The 20,635-nt window shown below is 41.9% G+C and overlaps 4 protein-coding genes across 4 annotated transcripts; 2 read left to right on the plus strand and 2 right to left on the minus strand.

Annotated features, from left to right (window-relative positions):
• Positions 1 to 1,348: 1,348 nt before the first annotated feature.
• On the plus strand, positions 1,349 to 9,099 carry LOC310941997 (cystine/glutamate transporter; the record flags this gene model as incomplete). The annotated part of the gene is made up of 13 exons (XM_083907266.1): positions 1,349 to 1,379; positions 2,487 to 2,729; positions 2,837 to 2,963; positions 3,737 to 3,852; positions 3,948 to 4,073; positions 4,154 to 4,253; positions 5,352 to 5,396; positions 5,481 to 5,604; positions 5,693 to 5,796; positions 5,879 to 5,975; positions 7,371 to 7,520; positions 7,610 to 7,787; positions 9,035 to 9,099. Exons 2-13 carry the CDS (start codon positions 2,489 to 2,491, stop codon positions 9,097 to 9,099), a joined length of 1,473 nt encoding a protein of 490 aa, XP_083763392.1. The 5' UTR covers positions 1,349 to 1,379; positions 2,487 to 2,488.
• Positions 9,100 to 11,754: 2,655 nt separating this feature from the next.
• On the minus strand, positions 11,755 to 15,552 carry foxm1 (forkhead box M1; the record flags this gene model as incomplete). Its single annotated transcript, XM_083907369.1, has 6 exons — positions 15,388 to 15,552; positions 14,150 to 14,278; positions 13,965 to 14,024; positions 12,920 to 12,962; positions 12,625 to 12,815; positions 11,755 to 12,543 (listed from the first exon to the last, which is right to left on the minus strand). The coding sequence occupies exons 1-6, from the start codon at positions 15,508 to 15,510 to the stop codon at positions 11,755 to 11,757; spliced, it is 1,335 nt and encodes a 444-aa protein (XP_083763495.1). The 5' UTR covers positions 15,511 to 15,552.
• Positions 15,553 to 15,601: 49 nt separating this feature from the next.
• LOC310941567 (forkhead box protein M1-like) lies at positions 15,602 to 16,347 on the minus strand (the record flags this gene model as incomplete). The annotated part of the gene is made up of 2 exons (XM_083906754.1): positions 15,602 to 15,801; positions 15,876 to 16,347. The coding sequence occupies 2 exons, from the start codon at positions 16,345 to 16,347 to the stop codon at positions 15,602 to 15,604; spliced, it is 672 nt and encodes a 223-aa protein (XP_083762880.1).
• Positions 16,348 to 18,424: 2,077 nt separating this feature from the next.
• On the plus strand, positions 18,425 to 19,916 carry rhno1 (RAD9-HUS1-RAD1 interacting nuclear orphan 1; the record flags this gene model as incomplete). Its single annotated transcript, XM_083906755.1, has 2 exons — positions 18,425 to 18,589; positions 19,215 to 19,916. 2 exons carry the CDS (start codon positions 18,425 to 18,427, stop codon positions 19,914 to 19,916), a joined length of 867 nt encoding a protein of 288 aa, XP_083762881.1.
• Positions 19,917 to 20,635: the final 719 nt, after the last annotated feature.

Consider the following 20,635-nt stretch of genomic DNA (forward strand, 5'->3'; position numbering starts at 1 on the left):
TCCTGAAGACCTTATCTTGTCCTGTAGACCTAATCTTGTCCTGAAAACCTTATCTTGTCCTATCTTGACCTGAAGACCTGATCTTGTCCTGTAGACCATATCGTGTCCTGTAGACCTGATCTTGTTCTGAAGACCTAATCATATCATTAAAGCTTATCTTGTCCTGTAGATCTTATCAGGTCCTGTAGAACGTATCTTGTCCTGAAGACTGTATCTTCTCCTATAGTCCATATCAGGTCCTCAATACCTTATATTGTCCAGTAGACCTTATCAGGTCCTCTAGACCTTATCTTGTCCTGTAGATCTTATCAGGTCCTGTAGACCTTATCTTGTACTGAATACCTTATCTTGTCCTCTAGACCTTATCTTGTCCTGTAGATCTTATCAGGTCCTGTAGACCTTATCATGTCCTGAATACCTTATCTTGTCCTGTAGACCTTATCTTGTCCTGTAGACTTTATCAGGTCCTCTAGACCTTATTTTGTCATGGAGACCTTATTTTGTTCTATCTTGTCCTGTATAACTTATCAGGTCCAACAGATCTTAGCAGGTCCTGTAGATCTTATCTTGTCTTGTAGATCTTATCTTGTCCTGTAGAACTTATCAGGTCCAACAGATCTTATTAGGTCCTGTAGACCTTGTCTGGTCCTATAGACCATATCTTGTCCTGTAGACCGTATCAAGTCCTGTAGACCTCATGGAGACCTGGTCCTAACGAAGCAGAATTGTTTGGGTCAGCCACAGCGACGAGCGAGCGTGGCGAACGCAGGACAACAGACGCAGTGTCCTGCTGAAAAACAGCTGAGCAAACTCGTGTGCAGGAATGTTAACGAGCGCGTTGACCCACTGATGAAGTGAAAGTGACCTGAGACGCCGTTTTAAGACTTGCCGGAAACATCACTGCCTTCTTGTTTCCACTAAAACCGCACGTTTCTGCGTGGGAATTCAGTGGCAAAGTGGCAGTTTTTTAAAAGGGGGGACAAATGGCTGTTTGCAGATGAAAGCAGCCCCCCCGCTGCAGTCTGTGCAGCTGCCTTCACAAAACCCTGACCCTTTTCCCCAGCGCTGTACCCCAAAGGCCACGCTCTCATGCTCACGTAGAAACAGCACAAGAGAAGAATGCGTCGAGCTCTCAAACCAAAGCCATCATTCGTTCGTAGAAAGGCGCCTGGAATAGTGGGTTTCCTCCCTGTTCGGGGGGGGGTGGACCGCATACAAGGAGGGGAAAAGTGATGAGGAGATGAGGGGGGAGGGGGTTGTGGTGTGACCAGTGTGGTCACTGCTCCTCAAACACGTGACGCCTGTAAACATGTGTCCACAGGGATTCGTGCGCTGGTGAGAAAACCAGACGCCAGAACCAGACTGGACAACAGCAAGAGGTAAGACTATGGCTTCTCTTTCGTACGTAGATGTAGAGTCAGTGACTGTGCAAGAGACTCAAGCCACGACTTTTAGACTCGCAGTGAAAAGCATTTGTTGAAGAATGATGCTTTCCCACAGTGTGGGTGTAAATCTTGAGGACGCTAAAGAAATATCACAGCTCAGATTTGGCGTCAATTGTCCCGCTTGTGTAAGACGGTGAAGTTCTGTACAAATCCAGAAAGTCTTGTGCAACGTGAAATCAGGGATTTGTTTCTCTAAACTCGCTCGACGAAGGTTCAAGATGTGGTTTTATTTATCAAAAATGCAACAAAAAAAAGTTAAGTCCACCCAATGGCCGGGCGGCTTCTTGTACCCCTCGTAGCTCCACCCTAATTGGACCGGACCGGAATGTGAAGGTAAAAGTCGGTCAAACCAATAACCAGAATAAAACTACATTTAAGCAAATGTTAACTGAAGTTAAATCTCCCTGATGTGATCTTCAGCTTCACTCTGAGGTCACTTAACCACTCACAGATGTCTTCACTCAACCCAAGTTCCTCGAGGGCAGAGGTCACGAAGTCACGGCCTACAGGCCACATGCCTTAATCTCAGAATTCTCTGACATTAATGAGAGTTGAATTTCTGATATTAAAGTCAGAATTTTGACTTTTTCCTTTAATCTCAGAATTATGACTTTTTTTTAAATCTCAGAATTCAGATTTTTTTTCTTTAATCTAAAAATGACTTTTTCTTTAATCTCAGAATTCAGACTTTTTCTTAAATCTCAGAATTCTGACTTTAATGAGATTTTAATATCTGAGATTAAAGTCAGAATTATGACTTTTTTCTCAGAATTCCGACTTTTTCCTTTAATCTCAGAATTCTGACTTTTTCTTTAATCTTAGAATTATGACTTTTTCTTTAATCTCAAAATTTTGACCTTTTCTCAGAATTCCGACTTTTTCTTCAATCTCAGAATTATGACTTTTTCTTTAATCTAAAAATTCTGACTTTTTCTTTAATCTTAGAATTCAGATTGTTTCTTTAATCCAAAAAATTCGAACTTTTTCTGTAATCTCAAAATTCTGACTTTAATCTAAAAGAAAAAACTTTTTTGTTTGCAGAAATGCAGCGGACACAGGTGAGGACAGAGGGAGGCGATGGGAAGAAGGAGACGGTGAAGGAGGAGGAGGACGACGCGGTGCAGCTGCGGAGGAAGATCGGCCTCCTGCCGGCCATTTCCTTCATCATCGGGACCGTGGTGGGCAGCGGCATCTTCATCGCGCCCAAGGGAGTCCTGATCAACAGTGGGAGCGTTGGTCTGTCTCTGCTGGTGTGGACGCTGAGCGGAATCCTCTCCTTGTTTGGTACGAAAAGAGCTCACGGTGTAAAGAAACACAACCAGCTGTTTTAAAGGTTTTAAAGGTTGATTCCACGAAAAAAAAAAATACGACTCCTGTGTTTCTTCCATTAGGAGCTTTGTGTTACGCTGAGCTGGGAACCACCTTCACAAAGTCAGGAGGCCAGTACATGTATCTGCTGGAGACGCTGGGGCCGATGCCCGGTTTCCTACGACTCTGGGCAGACTTTGTGTTCATCAGGTGTGTTTTGCGTTTCACATCTTCTACATATACACATTTTTAATTTTATTTTTAATTCATTTTTTTAATTTTAACCCTTAAATTGCCAAGTTTTGTCATGAAGCACCATCATCTTATGTTCTAAACCCCACCCACATTAAATTATTTCAAATATACTTCACGCAAACTGGATTGTTTTTGGTTTAACTCTTGCAGCCTAGCATACGTGAAATATTAGCATAAACATTTGTTTATAACACATTATTTTACATTTTTTTAACCATCAGTCCTCATCATACATACCAAACATATATATTTTTTAAAGTTCTTAACCCTTAAATTGCCAAGTTTTTGTCACGATGAATCGAAAACAGGGATTTGAACGGGTTTTCGATGAGGACATTTTTGTCCGTCAGGGGTGTCAGTGTGAGTATTTTAGTTAAAGGCGCCATATGTAAGAATGTGGCCAAAAACGGTTACTTCATTCAAATTCAAAAGACCGAGGTCTTTTAGGTTTTCGTTTTCTGACGTAACTGGCAACCCGTGGTTGCTCGCCAGTTGAGACTCTACTGACTGCAATGATTGGTAGACGGTGGTAGGTGGCGCCACATGACGCCAAAACCTTTAAATTGCCACGTTTTTGTCACGATGCATCAAAAACAGTTATTTGAACCAGTTTCGATGAGGACATTTTTGTCCGCCAGGGATGTTAGTGTGAGTATTTTAGTTAACGCTGTTTACAATGGACTGAAAAAGTGAAAAAAAAGATAGAATAAGTCTGCGTCCACCCGCAGACCTGCTGTCATCGGCTACGTGTCCCTGGCGTTCGGCGGCTACATCGTGGAGCCGTTCTTTGCGCCGTGCGCCGCTCCTGTAGCGCTAATCAAAGTCGTCGGCGTCCTCGGACTGAGTGAGTAGATTTGTGTTCCCGGTACTGTGAACTAGAATTCTGTTTTCCGTTTTTAAGCACAAATATTTTCACTTTTCCTTGCTGCGTCTCTGCAGCATTCGTCGTAGCGGTCAACTGCTGGAGCGTGACCATGACCTCGCGCGTCCAGGTGATCTTGACTTTTGTCAAATTGTTTGCGCTGGTACTCATCATCGTCCCCGGCTTGATTGCCTTGGGGAAAGGTAAGAATCATGGTGTTTCCTTGGCTGGTTTGAGCTGTCGGGACGTTGACTTACTCACTCTTGCGTCTCTTTGCTTCCAGGAAAGACGGAGAACTTCCAGAACGGCTTCGAAGTGGAGTTGCTAACGTTGGATAAGTTGCCGCTCGCGTTCTACAACGGTCTCTACGCCTACGGCGGATGGTAAACGACACTACTGTGCACCGTTCGCAAACGTTGAGGCTAACTCGTGTCAAAAGTCAACGTTAGCGCACGCAAGACGCGTTTCCATGACGACTCACCCGAAAATACGTGTGTGGCGTCGTGCTTACGTGACTCCCAATTATCAAAATGAGTCTCCAAAGTAACGCAGTTTTTCGTGCCGTGGCAGTAGAGTCCAGGCACCGTTTACCAGTTAGCACTGTTAGCTTACGTTAGCTCCTTCAGCACGCCTACAGTCGAACTGGAGCTGTTTATTTAACGAAAAGAGCGGCGCTACAAATAACCAGTGTGCCTCCGTTTTTTAAATTTCAGCTTTACTTTAGAGACTCATTTTAACAATCGTGAGTCACGTAAATAATGCGTTAGCTTTAACGCTGATTCAAAAATGATAAAATAAGTCTGTGTTTACCCACAGACCTGCTGTCATCGGCTACGTGTCCCTGGCGTTTGGCGGCTACATGGTGGAGCCGTTCTTTGCGCCGCGCGCTGCTCCTTTAGCGCTAATCGACACTACGACGCTACCGTGCACTGTTCACAAACGTTGCGGCTAACTCGAGCTGGGCACGTTAAAGTCAACGTTAGCGCACGCAAGGCGTGTTTCCATGACGACTAACCCTGAAAAGACGCCATGACGTCATGTTTACGTGACTCCCAATTATTAAAACGAGTCTCCTAAGTAACGCAGTCCAGGCACCGTTTACCAGTTAGCACCGTTAGCTTGCGTTAGCTCGCCTACAGTCGAACTGGAGCGGTGTGTGTTTATCTAACGAAAAGTTCAGCTTTACTTTAGAGACTCATTTTAACAATCGGGAGTCACGTAAACATGCGTTAGCTTTTTTAACACATTAGCGTTTTCCCGCCAAAATTACCCGGAAATTGTTTACCTTTGGAAAAATAATTCCCAGTAATCTGCGTGGTTTTTTACGTTTCTACGGCACAGCAAAGTGCCGGTGTACTCACGCGTCAGGGTCCTGTTGCATCCCACGTCACCATCAGGTGGCGCTACAAGTCTGGACGCAGCGAATAGGACGCGTTCCTACCATGACTTGTCTTTTTTTTGTGTCTCGTTTCCCCCTTCAGGTTTTATCTGAACTGTGTCACAGAAGAGGTCATTAACCCAAACAGGTGAGTTCTGTCTGGTTTTGTAAAAAATAACACGTTCACGTCGACAGCGTATTTACTCAGCGTTTATCTCTCGGTGTCACTCAGAAACATCCCTCTGGCTATAATTCTCTCCATGGTGACGGTGACGGTTCTTTTCGTTCTTACCAACGTGGCCTACTACACCTTCATGACACCTGCTCAGCTCCTGATGTCTGACGCGGTGGCCGTGGTCAGTGCCTAAAAACAAAATATTACGTAAAAAGTTGGTTTGACGGATACATAAAAATCGCCGATCTCATCCGTTTTTTTACCCGCAGACGTTTGCCAACAAAGCCATCCAGACGTTGGCGCCTCTGATTCCGGTTCTGGTCGGCCTGTCGTGCCTCGGAGCGCTCAACGGTGGAATCTTTGCGTCGCCCAGGTACTTTCGGGCCGCCGTACAACTTTATCAGCGTACGTGTAACGTGACGTCAAAACTGACTGTAAAACCCGCTGCGGCGCAGGATGCTGTTCGTGGGAGGCAGAGAAGGACACTGGCCGCCAATCTTTTCCATGATCCACATCCGCAGACGCACGCCTTTGCCCGCTGTGGTGTTGCAGGTAAAGTGCCTTCTCAGAATTACAACTTTTTCTTTAATCTCAAAAAAAAAATTTTAATCTTAGAATTCTGACTTTAATCAAATCTCATTAAAGTCAGAATTCTAAGATTAAATTTTTTTTTTTGAGATTAAAGAAAAAGTTGTAATTGTGACTTTTTTTCTCAGAATTCCGACTTTTTCTTAATCTCAGAATTATGATTTTTTTTCTTCTCAGAATTCCAACTTTTTCTTTAATATCAACATTTTTTTTTACTTTTTCTTTAATCTCAGAATTGTGACTTTAATGAGATTTGAAATCTGAGATTAAAGTCAGAATTATGACATTTTTTCTCAGAATTCTGTCTTTTTTTTTCTTTAATCTCAGATTTATTTTTTTTCTCAGAACTCCAACTTTTTCTTTAATCTCAACATTTTTTTTTAAAGTTTTTCTTAAATCTCAGAATTCTGACTGTTATGAGATTAAAGTCAGAATTGTGACTTTTTTCTCAGAATTCCAACTTTTTCTCTAATCTCAGAATTCTGACTTTGATGATATTTGAATACTGAGATTAAAGTCAGAATTATGACTTTCTTTAATCTCAGAATTGTTCTTTTTACCTCAGAATTCCTACTTCTTCTTTAATCAGAATTCCGACATTGATGAGATTTGAATACTGAGATTAAAGTCAGAATTATGACTTTTTTCTCAGAATTATGTTTTCCTTTTCCTCAGAATTCCAACTTTTTCTTTCATCTCAGAATTTGACTTTGATGAGATTTTAATTCTGAGATTAAAGTCAGAATTGTGACTTTTTACTTGGAATTACATTTTTTTCTTTCATCTTTGAGATTGATGATATTTGAATTCCGAGATTAAAGTCAGAATGATGACTTTTTCTTTAATCTCAGAATTGTTCTTTTTTCTCAGAATTCCTACTTTTTCTTTAATCTCAGAATTCCGACATTGATGAGATTTGAATACTGAGTCTAAAATCAGAATTATGACTTTTTCTTTAATCTCAGAATTGTTCTTTTTACCTCAGAATTTCTACTTTTTCTTTAATCTCAGAATTCTGACTTTGATGAGATTTGAATTCTGAGATTAAAGTCAGAATTGTGACTTTTTACTCAGAATTACAATTTTTTCTTTCATCTCTGAGATTGATGAGATTTGAACTGATATTAAAGTCAGAATTATGACTTTTTTTCTCAGAATTATGTTTTTCTTTTCCTCAGAATTCCAACTTTTTCTTTAATCTCAGAATTCCGACTTTAATGAGATTTGGAATTTCTGAGATTTAAGTCAGAATTCTGGAAGATGTTGTCTGAATTCCGATCATTCAGAATGTGTTTAATCCCAGCTGTGATTTAAGCTTTTGTTGGGCCACATCATACGACTCCATCATCATGTCTCCAGTTCCCCTTGGCAGTGTTGATGATTTCCAGCGGTGAAATCTACCAGCTGGTGAACTTTGCCTCCTTCTCTCGCTGGTTCTTCATCGCCTTGTCGACCTTGGGGATGCTCATCCATCGCTACCGATTCCCTCACCTCCTCAGACCTTTCAAGGTGAGCTTCTCTCTGAACGGTCGCCCGTTTTCGTTTAATCTCCCAACGTCAAACACTTGTCAAACGCTCTCTCTCTTCCTCTCCCGCAGGTTTCCCTGGTCATCGCAGTCACCTTCACAGTGGTTTGTTTCTTCATCGTGGGCCTGTCGCTGTACTCAGACCCTTTCAACACAGGCTGCAGCTGCGCGCTCACGCTCTCCGGACTCCCGGTTTACTACGTCACCATCCACCGCCCTTGCTTGCCGCCAAAATTTAAACGCCTCTTCAGTAAGTCCAGCGTCAGTTTTCAACACACGTGGCCCCCCGTCAGCCACACTATTATTAAAGTCAGAATTATGATTTTCCTTCTCAGAATTCCAACTTTTTTTTTAATCTCGAACATTTTTAATTTTTTGTTTAATCTCAGAATTGTGACTTTATTGAGATTTGAATTCTGAGATTTAACTCAGAATTATGACATTTTTTCTCAGAATTCCGACTTTTTCTTTAATCTCAGAATTTTTCAACACACGTGGCCCCCGTCAGCCACACTATTATTAAAGTCAGAATTATTACTTTTTTCTCAGAATTCCAACTTTTCTTTTTTCTCGGAATTCTGTTTTCTTTTTTTTTTTTTTAATCTCAGAATTATGTTGTTTTCCCCTCAGAATTCCTACTTTTTCTTTAATATGAGAATTCCAACTTTGATGAGATTTTAATTCTGAGATTAAAGTCAGAATTCTGACTTTTTTTTCTAAGAATTATGACTTTTTCTTTAATCTCAGAATTATGTTTTTTCCCCTCAGAATTCCAACTTTTTCTTTAATCTCAGAATTGTGACTTTAATGAGATTTGAAGATTCTGAGATTTAACTCAGAATTATGACTTTTTTTCTCAGAATTCCAACTTTTTCTTTAATCTCAGAATTTTTCAACACACGTGGCCCCCGTCAGCCACACTATTTTTAAAGTCAGAATTATAACTTTTTTCTCAGAATTCTGTCTTTTTTTCTCTTTAATCTCAGAATTAGGATTTTTTTTCTCAGAATTCCGACTTTTTCTTTAATCTCAGAATTTTTCAACACACGTGGCCCCCTTCAGCCACATTATTATTAGAGTCAGAATTATTACTTTTTTCTTAGAATTCTGTCTTTTTTTTATCTTTAATCTAAGAATTATGATTTTTTTTTCTCAGAATTCCAACTTTTTCTTTAATCTCAACATTTTTTTTTAAACTTTTTCTTTAATTTGATGAGATTTGAATTCTGAGATTAAAGTCAGAATTATAACTTAGTCAAGTGTTTTGTTTCCTCCGTTTTCTTGTTTATCCCAGTTTGACATCGTCAAAGGTAATAAAAACGCATGCAAAAAAAAAATTCCAGTCAATGCAATTATAACCACATAAAAGGACTATTGTTTGAAGCTAAAGCTCGAGGGCGGATCGAGCGGAGGGTTTGGAATTAGACCAAGGAGTAAGAATGAAAATCCCTCTCGCCCGCGTGTGTCTTAATCTGACTCTTGTCTACATTTCTGCAGATTACTTGAACAGGAAGCTCCAGATCCTTCTGGAAGTGGCTCAGCAGGAAGTCCAGACGTACTGAAGACGCCAAAGACGGTCGTCGATGACCTAGAACCTGACCGAGTATCAGGTCTCGACTAAAAATATCCAAACGTCTCTATTGAAAATGTTGTTATTATTATTGTTATTTGTGTTAATCCATTGACAGTATTTTTGTAAAACTGCCTGTAACGCATTTTGCGTGAATTACCAATTTATATTGAACACTAGAAAGCACATTTTTGATGATGATGATTATTATTATTATTATTAACATGGCTGAATAAAAATAAGCACTTGGTTGTTTAATGAGGCACCGACACAGTTTTATTGTACAGTCCATACAAACACAAGCAGCGGCACGTTGGTTGTGAAACCACGTTACGCCACAATCGCGCAAAACACACAAACGCTAACAAACTCCACGATGCTACGAGTCATTTAGTAGCGTCTTTTTCATTTAAAAAGAACAAAAAACTAAAACTGTACATTTCCCCATTCTATTGTCAATACGTGGCGTCAAAACAATCTCCCGTTAGCACGCGAATGCAGTTTTTTTTTTTGACGAAAAACGTTCCCTCAAAGTGCCCCGACGTTGATAATGAGGAAGAGCGACAAAAGAAACAAAGAAAAAACAATCCTATTGCTGTTTCGTTTGTGTGCTTTTTGGGTTACTATGCTATATAATTATAATTATTAATATTAATATTATTGCTAAAACCTCCTACATTACAATCCAACAGCTGATCCCAGGACAAACGGACTGTACCACGTGGCACAGAAGCGTCTCACTGGACAACCATTTATAAACAACATTAATATCTTAAAAATTTTACATGAAGCTAAAAAAACAACAACAACAACCCCAAAAAAACAAACAAATTATATATTAAAATGTGCAAATCAACATAGATATACATTTAGACGGATTTCTGTTCTCTGGAGAATCCTTCAACAGACGTGACGAGTCGTTTAAAGAGACAGACGCACAGTAAAGGACAGAGTAGCAACATCTTAACCCTGTCTTTCAATGAAAAGTGTTTTTAAAATCACTTTTTTTTTTAAAGAACAAAAACAAAAACGGTCCATTTCCAACAGCAAAAGCAGAGACGGGCAAAGACAAAATGAGCCACAAAATCAAAAAATACAGAAATCGCAAAAATAAAATACGGATATAAACAAAAATATCGTATTTTATTAGTTTGAGCCGTGGTTTTTTTAGTTTGCGATTCCGACCATGGGGGTGGGCGGGGCTTAGGAAGCTGCCTGCCGATTGGCCACTGAGTTTTTGGAGCGACAGCTCAACGGACCGGACGCCGTTCCCATAAAATTACGACAAATTACGACTTTTTCTCGCAATATAATAATCGACAAAAAAATAATCGTAAGTGTCTAGCGTTTATAATCTGACAAACGTTAGATACTTACTAGGATTAAGACGGTCAAGCTCAAGCTACAAAATGGCCGCTTCCTAAGCCCCGCCCACGGTCAGGATCGCAAAAAGTTTTCAAACAGATGAAATATTTTTGAACGATTACATTTTTGATTTTGTGGCTATTTCTTCCCGCTCCACGATATGTTATCCTACGATATATGGTCAGTATCGGACCGATTCGTAGCATGAAACAGGCTCATCGCAAGAATACATCAGTGACGTGACCGAAGACGCCTGGATAGAAAAATATGCTTCGGTAGAAAAAATTATTGCATCAACTTTTTTACACAAAACACTGAATTATTTGTTTTCCAAAGCCAATGAACTCCGAGGAGCCGTGTTTTGGAAGTATGCTACGAGGAATTAGCCGATCTGATAAAACTTAACTGCGCTGGACATCGGAAAGAAGTAGTAAAAAAGGCTAGGACCTTCGTAAAAAAATATATTCTTTGATTATTATTTATTATTTTGAAGTGTGCTATGAGAAATTAGCTGATAATTCGTCCGATGCTGGTGAAACTCACTGGAGTGGATATCGGAAAATAAATTTGCTTTGTATTGTATTAAAAAGGTTCGACGATTAGATTTTTCTTCAAAGCTAGCAAACTCTGAAACTCCCGGTCCAAAAAAACCAACTTTAAAACCTTTAAATATCACACAAACGATATTATATTAGTATCAGTTGTGGTATCGGTCGTGGTTTCAAGGGTCCGAGTATTACGGAGATCGGGAAAACGAGCAGTTTCATTGAGAAGGGAAGAGAAGACGTAGCGATCGGTTTTCTGCACGTACACGGAAATCGGGAAACGAAACGCTTTGTTATGAAAATAGTTTTTCCGACTTTGCGTCGTTCGTTGCGACTCCGTCGTTGCGCTGTAACCCGACGACGAGCTAAACTCCTTATGTCATCTGTTACGTTCTATGTGGGCTATGCTGCCCATAGTGTTAAAAAAAAACTAGCGCTGGGCACGCTAGCGGCTAACGGTTAGCGGCGCGCGACGTCATGTTTGCGTGACTCCAGATTGTTAAAAATGAGTCTCTAAAGTAGCGCTAAACTTTAAAAAACGAAAAGAGGCACACGTACGCAGTACACGGGTACGCTGGTTATTTGTGGCGCTGCTAAACAGACTGCTCCAGTTCGACTGTAGGCGCGCTAACGCAGCTAGCGGCGGTATTACGTCACACACACTTTTTCCAGTCGGTCGTCATGGAAACGCGGCATGCGTTAACGTTGACGCCGCTAACGTGCCCCCCCCGTGGACCCTACATACCCTGCGGGATGAACTCGGACCAGCTGATGTTCGCCACGCCGAGCTCTTCGTCGTCCAGTCCGGAGAAGCTAATGTCCACCAGGATCTTGCTGAGGCTGTCGTTCATCGTGTCCAGGACGAGGCCCTCGGCGAGGGAGCAGTTGGCGGGCGTGGCTCCCCCGGCCTGGAGCAGCGACCTGGAGCAGCCGCTCTGTTGGCACTCGCCGGACGCCTCCGAGGTCGACCCGGTCGCTCGGGAGGAAGCGGACGCGTGGTGCGGCTCTCTGGGGGAGCTGAACACGGCCCAGTCTTTGAAGGGCGTGCCGTTGAAGCTGAACGTGTTGTACTCGTGCCGCGGCGTCGCCAAGGGACCGCCCGGCGTGCGGATGGGGCTGAAGTCCAGGAGGTTTTGGCTCCCTTTGCCCACGGGCGTCACTTTCCACGGCTCGGCTGCGACGTGGGACGGGGGCTTGCTCGGGGTGGAGGAGGTCAGCTGACCGCCGCTCTTTATCGGCGTCTTGAAGGAGAACTCGCGGTCGGGGCTGTGCGGCTCGGCGTCCGGCGCGTCGTGGAACGTGGACGCGTCGGACGCCACGCCGGAGTCGAAGAGAGCGCTGTCGGGACAGAGGAGGACGGGCTCCTCGTGCAGAGAGTGGACCAGGCGCTGTTTGCGCCGCGAGCTGCTGGCCTGTCGCCGCGGAGACGCGCGCGTGACCGGGACGCACACGGGCTCCTCCTTTACTTCCGCCTTGATCGCGTCTCTGCTCTTCGCTGCCGCGGCCGGGGCGTCACATTTGGTCACCTGTCGGACAGAACGACATCGTTTCATTGCGTCCAGAACACTCATGACGAGACTTAAACGCGACATCGCGATAATCTTTACCTTTGGTGCGATCCTCACTCTCTTCGTCGGGCGCGAGATGCTTTGTTTCTGCTGGACGGAGACGGACGGAGGAAACGGCGCCGGCGACGGCGACGACGACACGGGCGGCAGGTAGACGGGAGACGCGATGGGCAGCTGGATCGGAACCAGGTAGGACTCGGTTCGAGGGAGAAGAGGTTTGATCCTTCTCTCTGAGCGGAGGAAGGACAGCAGTCACTCACGCGGCATTTTCTGTCCGTTTCAAACTGCTTTTCTTATCGTTTCAGGGTAACAAACATGTCATCTGTGAACTCACCACCAGGTGTCCTCCTCGTGTCGGGGAGCGCCCTCTTCTGTTGCTGCTAAAAAGAACGAGAGCGCCTTAGTTTCCCGAAAACAATCGAGAAAAACTGTCCCTTCTCCTACGGTGGAAGGACGGAGACGACGTTTTGAGCAAACGCGTTCGTAATATTGTCGTAAGTCGTAACATTGCGAGAATAAAGTAGCAATTTTTCGTAATATTACGAGAATAAAGTCGTAATACTATGAGAATAAAGTCTTAATATTGCGAGAATAAAGTAGCAATTTGTTGTAATTTTACAAGAATAAAGTTGTAATATTACAAGAATAAAGTAGCATTTTGTCGTAATCTTATGAGAATAAAGTCGTAATTTTATGAACATAATGTTGTAATATTACGAGAAAAAAGTCGTAATTTGTTTTAATTTTACGAGAATAAAGTTGTAATACAAGAATAAAGTGGCAATTTGTCGTAATTTTATGAGAAAAAAGTCGTAATTTGTCGTAATTTTATGAGAATAAAGTTGTAATATTACAAGAAAAAAGTCGTAATTTGTCGTAATTTTATGAGAAAAAAGTCGTAATTTGTCATAATTTTATGAGTACATTTGTAATATTATGAGAATAAAGTCGTAATATTATGAGAATAAAGTCGTAATATTATGAGAATAAAGTAGCAATTTGTCGTAATTTCATGAGAATAGTCATAATATTATGAGAATAAAGTTGTAATTTGTTGTAATTTTATGAGAATAAAGTTGTAATATTATGAGAAGAAAATCGTAATATTGTGAGAATAAAGTCATAATATTACAAGAATAAAGTCGAACTATGATGAGAATAAAGCTGTAATCTTAGAGAATAAAGCTGTAATCTTAGAGAATAAAGAGGTAATCTTAGAGAATAAAGTGGTAATCTTAGAGAATAAAGCTGTAATCTTAGAGAATAAAGCTGTAATCTTAGAGAATAAAACTGTAATCTTAGAGAATAAAGTGGTAATCTTAGAGAATAAAGTGGTAATCTTAGAGAATAAAGAGGTAATCAGGCTAAATCAATCTTACCTGGTGTGAATATAGAAGCATCTGCAGCGGCACAGGTGCAGTCACTGGGTTACAACCAGGCTGCAGAGAGAAATGAAAAAGATGAAATCCAACATAGAGTCAAATTCACCTGAAAACGCCATGAGAATTCACTTTTATGAAGCTCCTTCTTCATCGAAACCCCTCGTCTGTTGACTTGTGCTCACCTTGTAAACCTGATCTAGAGTCAGGCATCTGTTCACCTCAGGCCTGATGGTCCAGAAAGACACTTTGTTGTCTGCCGTCGTCTCGCGGAGGAACATGTCGTGCAGGGACAAGTTATGACGGATGGAGTTCTTACCATAATGAAAGAGTGAGAGAAAAATCATCTTAAATCACTGACTGTGTTTTATAAGCAACACAAACACACAAACTAGAGACTTTTCTGTGTAGCTGAGTCATCAGGCGGCTAGTTTTCGGGATTTTTAAGTCTTTTTTTTAAACTGAGCTAGTTCTCTTTGCATCTTGTGTCGGACGTCGCTCTCATGAGGGAGATTATGGAACTTTAAGTAGATTTTTGAACTTTAGGTAGATTTTAAAGTATAAGTAGATTTGGGAACTTTAAGTACATTTTTAAATTTAAGTAGAATTTGGAACTTTAAGTAGATTTTAAAAGTATAAGTAGATTTTGGAACTTCAGGTACATTTTTAAATTTAAGTATATTTTGAAACTTTAAGTAGATTTTTGAACTTTTAAGTAGATTTTGAAAGTATAAGTAGATTTGGGAACTTTAAGTACATTTTTAATTCAAGTATATTTTGGAAGTAAGTAGATTTTTGAAATTTAAGTAGATTTGAAATTAAGTAGATTTTGGAACTTTAAATACATTTTTGAAATGTAAGTTTATTTTGAAACTATAAGTAGGATTTGGAACTTTAAGTAGAATTTGAAAGTATAAGTATATTTTGGAAGCATGAGTACATTTTTGAAATTTAAGTATATTTTGAAACATTAAGTACATTTTGGAACTATAAGTAGAATTTGAAATTATAAGTAGATTTTTGAAATTTAAGTAGATTTGAAATTAAGTAGATTTCAGAACTATAAGAATATTTTGGAACTTTAAATACATTTTTGAAATTTAAGTATATTTTGAAACTTTAAGTATATTTTGAAACTATAAGTAGAATTTGGAACTTTAAGTATATTTTGGAACTTTAAGTATATTTTGGAATTTTGAGTATATTTGGGAATTCATTCCAAAACATTTTGAAAGGATTTTAAGTCCTTTTGACTACAGTTAACAGACATTGTTGGCTTTGATTCTTGTGTTGAACGTCGCGCTCGTGACGCTCTGAAACTCGTCAGAGCAGACATCGCTAATGGAAAAGCACAAATAACCGCGCCGTGTCTCGTCTCTGCGTCGATGAACTCTAAAAAAACACATTTGTGTCTCTGAAGCACCTTCCATCCCGGCTTGGCCACCTCTCTAAAGTAAGGGAAGTGATCCTCGATCCACGTGTAAATCTCTTTCAGCGTCATCTTTTTGTTCTCCCGACTGTTGATCGCGAACTGGATCATGGCCATGTAGGAGTACGGCGGCCTCTCCTGCGTGGGCTGCGGGGCGGCTTCGGCGTCCGTTTGACCGCCGCGTGCCTTCGGGGGGGGGAGAGAAAGATCACGGTTTTAAGGATCGACACCACCTCTTTAGGAAAAGTCTCCGCTTCTCAACGGGGCCGACTTTTACCTGAGAAACCTCCGTTTCCGGGTCGTCGTTCTCTTTGGCGTCGTCTTTCGAGGGCGACGCGCTCATTTTGCCGAGCCACTGAATGTTGGTGAGGCTGTCGTCGAGAGGACCACACTCGGTTCTCCTTTTCACTGATAAGAGAAAGGAAAAACACACAACGTCGTTTAAACAAAGGAGACGATCGCAAAGAACGTCAGACTCTTACTTTCCATACATGGGTTGGAGCCAGCGAGAGGTGTAGCATCGGGGAAGGTTTCCGCTTCGTCCGCTCGTCCGTCCGTGTCCATCTTTTCGGGCACGCCATCTCCCCCGGGAGCCGCCCGACCGACGGATCCACCGCCGCGGTCGCCGTTGTCGCTCAGGAGGATGAACTTATTGGGGCCCTGGGCGCCGCTCTCTTTGCCTTTGGCGGTGAGGACGCCGATGATGGCCTGGAGATCCGCCGCCCTGGGGATGACGACCACCCGAGTGTCGGACATGGACGGGTGATTCATGATGCGGATCCCGTCGGGGAAGGACGGATTCGCTGCAGCTGCCGGCGCCGACGTCGGCGGCGGCTCCTTGGAGCTGGACGCACCGGCCGACTGAGTCTGGGAGGCGGCTGCTGTGGAGTCATTTTGCTGAAAAGGCAACTTCCTTCTCTTGAGAATCAGGGGTCTCCTCGGGCTCCGCCTCATGGTCAGCAAATCGGTGAAAAGACCCTTTATCTGTGCTGGAATTGTGCACAAAACAAAACACAAATATGTCAAATAAAGGTACATTTAGACATATAACCACATATAACTAATTCTAGACATTTTTTTTTTTGTCTTTTCTGTCCATCTCCAAATGCAACAAATAACAACTGTAGTAATATAACCGCATAAAAAGAGATTAAAAAATAATAATATTCCAATTTCATTTAAAATATTACTATATTCACTTTATAACAATGCAAAAAAAATGCATTTTGATTTTGATTACACAGATTTTATCACCGTCTACATACATCATGTTACTAAAACAACAACAAAAACCCCCTAGATTAACGTTTACCTCGTAGATGGAACGCGGTCGATGACAAGTTATTCCCTACTTACGTTAAATTAAGATGGATTAAGATCTGGATCCGAGTTATTTCAACAAAAAAAATCGATTTATATCGGTTTAAACGTTCCCTGCAGTGCAGAAACTGGATACGGAGTTAAAAATCTGCCCTGAAATGGTCAGTTTTAGACGTTGATGATGCCTTCAGGGACAACGGGCGTTCGGCGTCTGCAATGATGTAACGTTCACGGTCACATCCAGTCAACGGCGAGCAGTGCAGCAAATTATCGAATGGCCAAATTATCGCAACAAGCGCTTCAGTGTTTACGTTAAGCATGCCGAATCACCGAGGTGGTTGTAAAAGTTAGTAAAGCACCTCACTTTGTTCAAGTTTCGATAAGCGACGGGACAAATGTTGAAGACAATGCTATAATATCGTAATACGCAGGTTAAGTTCAGTTTGACGCACAGAAAAGACGTATATTGTTCTAAAATAAACAGTGCGACGTCAACGTGAGATATGCCGAATTACACAAGGGACGTTAATAGTCAACAAAGCATTTCAAATTGTTCAAATGAGCACGGACAATTGACAGAAAACTCTCGATGATGCCAAAAACGGCGCAACGCTCTAATTGAATTCAGTTCGACGTCACTCTGACACACACGAACGGCGTCTATTGTGCTGCTAAATGTATGCTAACATTCTGGAACAACAAACGCTTACATTGTTTATGCAAGGAATGCCGAATGACAGAGACAAGTGTAATAGTTAATAAAAAACATTCCGTTTTTAAAATTACGAAACAAAACAGAGCAAAAATCAACGACCATATTACAATATCGTGAAGCGCAAAAGGGGGTTCAGTTTTGTTTTTCTTTTGACACACGCGTATGACTGTATGTGCTGTGTTGCTAAACAATTTGTATCGCTGTATTTTGAAATCGCGAGCTTTGTCACGACAAACACGAAGATAATTAAATATATCATCATTAAATGAAGTCAGCTGGCGGCGCTCTGTTGTTTAGCTCCAAAGCTAAATGAGGTTGGACGCTAAGCTAAGTTAGCACGGGGGGGCTAGCCATCTACGCTGTTGTAACTAAAAAAACAAACAGGGACAACGGACACAAACCTTCATATCACTGCGACATTTGAGGCAACTGCGCTTGATTGCTGCCACAGTTCGCGGTGACAGTGTGTAATCGAATAATCCATGATATGTGCAATAATCTTTGATTCAGTAATATTTTTGTTACGCCATCGGTCCGATTCAGAAACGCTTTTTTGAATTTTGGCGCTGTGGGCGAGGCCCCCGTCGATTAGATCACGTGGTGTAGAATTGCACCAATGAGCAGCTTAGACAGACTGACGCGTCGCGCGACGGGCCAATGGCAGACGACGTTGGCGGAAGCAGGAAGTGGTGCGGAAAACACGAAGAAAGAAAAACAAAGAAAACGACAAAGTTCATGTCACGTTACTTGTATATTACGTGTATATATTGTTAGTATATTGATTACAGGCGATGACGTGTGTGTCTCACTCAAGGAACCGCATCACGGTGCGTATTATTTGCCATTTATCACGTAACTTTAAATAGTGTACCGCGGGTTGTGGACGTAAACAAGCGCGAGGCTCCATAAACAGCTACATTAATATGTTTGCAACGTAGTTATTAACGTAAAGGTGGATGTTTTTGTTCACCAGGTGGTCTGGAATTGCTTCTACCGATGCCCCGTAAAGCCTCAAAGACCGAGAAGCCTTCTCTGCTATTCCTAGAGCGGCCTCTAGGTGGAGCCAGGCTCCCAAAAGGCCCCGAAGTCCGAACAGCTGTCAACCCCAGAGACTTTTTCACAGAGACACAAGCACACAGCAGCTCGGCTCTTCATTCATGGGTAAGCTAAATGGTCCCCATTTGCACAAATAGGTCAAATGTTTCTCTGGGACAATCCAATCCAGGTTCAGGGCAAATCCAATCCAGGTTTGACAAGGCTAAGTATGGAGGTATTGACTCAAGTATTGTTCTTAGTTACTTTATAAATCCTATCCGTTACTGAGTAAAAATAAAAATATAATATATAAAATATACAAAATATACACCAGAACCAGACAAATGATGATGTGATTACCAACAGCGCCAAAAGTGACGTAATATCCTGTGTCGCGCCGGGCGCATGAGCTCCAAAATAGTTTTGGATTTCTGACCCCTTGTCATATTTCTACTACCCTCACACCCCACGCAAAGTAACTCTTACTTAAAGTACATTTCAGATGACTACTTATACTTCTATTTGAGTAATCAAATAGAAGTATTGGTAGAAGTATTGGTATTTTACTTAAGTAGAATATTTTAGTACTTTTTCCACCTCTGCCTCTCCGTAGCCATACAGCTTTATTTTTAAAGGGTGCTTCAAGAAAATGTCCTCAAAATCTGTCCTTTGCTTCTTCGTCTGTTTGACTTAAACACACAAGAGTAATTATTATTATTACATGTCCGCTAATTAGTTGTATATCTTTCAGGTAAGCCCACAGTTCGACACGTCGGCTGCCGCCGCGCCTCCGGCGAGACGAGGGAGGAGAAAGTGCCAGTCGACCACGGGCATCCTCGATCGCTCCAGTCAGCTGTCCAGGAGAAGCGGCGCGTGCACGTTCCCGTCGTTACCGTTTCGGACCAGGTCGAGAGATCGGCCTCTGAAAACGAGGACTGCACGCGCAAAGAAAACTACAGCCACGGAGTCTGCCGCGGGTCCAATCAAAAAGGCTGTACCGCGCGCACAGATCGTCGATACGCCGAAGAGACAGTCGGCCCCGGTCAGAAGACCGAATGAAGGTGCTGTGTCCTCCAGCAGATGTTTTGACCAACCTGAAACTTTATCTCGTCAAGGGGCGAGACTTCAGTCGGGCGGTGCTTCAACGCCCGTCTCCACTGAGCTCAGCAGTGTCCGTACGCCACCCGACGTGGACACTCCAAACCTGATACAACAGGACGACTCTCCCACGATGCACTTGCTCATCGCTCGGCCGCGCACGCCGCCGTGCGACCGGCCACCTGACATTCTGGTGGCCGACTCGCCAGAGAGAGACTATGGACTGAAGGTGACATGGAGGAGGAGGAGGAGTCTGATGTTGCTGCTGAAAGAGCGAGGACATCTGTCTGATTCGGACGCGCTCGTTCGCAGCTCGATGGACGCCCGGTCGTCCCGTTCGTTTCCCGCATTGTGACGATGAAATACTGAACAAATCATGATTGCAATTTGTGTTGCAAATCAGATGCAATCCTCATATTCCTACGTTTGTGCTTCTGCATTGAATTAATCATGTATACTGTGGATCACGGCTGTAGTCTATAACGGTACGGTAACGGTTTATGGTGTTGTTTGTGAGCAACACTGTATGATTAAAAAAACAACAACAAAAAAACATCTTGCTGCTGACAATAAAATGTTCATGTGGAAACAGAGAAGTAAAACATTTTGGGGTAGTGTTCTCCTTTTAAAAAGAACAATAATATCAAATAAGGTAACTTTATACTTTATTAGTCCCACAGTGGAGGAAATCTGCAAAGTTACAGTGGCAAACATAGCCAAAAGTAAAGTTTACACATTGCGACCAAAACAAAGAGTATTTTTAAGATGATAAAATAGAACAATACAGTGGTTCTAAGACTTTTTATACTAAGGAGAAAATACTGAGTGGTGTTTCAGATCTTTACCACCAGAGGAAGCTTGAGTACCACCGTTTAAAAACCATGGGAATGATTTATGACATATAAACATATGCACTCACAGTAGGAACACTTACAGAAATTACATTTGTTTGTTTATATTTTCAGAAAAAAAGGACAAAAGAAACGACATATACAGACCATTTATCATTCTTGGTTCCTTGTTGTCATGGTTACTGATCAGTATGTCCCACCATGCCCTTGTTTGTTTGTTTGT

The sequence above is a fragment of the Microchirus variegatus genome, assembly GCF_963457635.1.
Source record: "Microchirus variegatus genome assembly, chromosome: 20".
NCBI classification, from domain to species: domain Eukaryota; kingdom Metazoa; phylum Chordata; class Actinopteri; order Pleuronectiformes; family Soleidae; genus Microchirus; species Microchirus variegatus.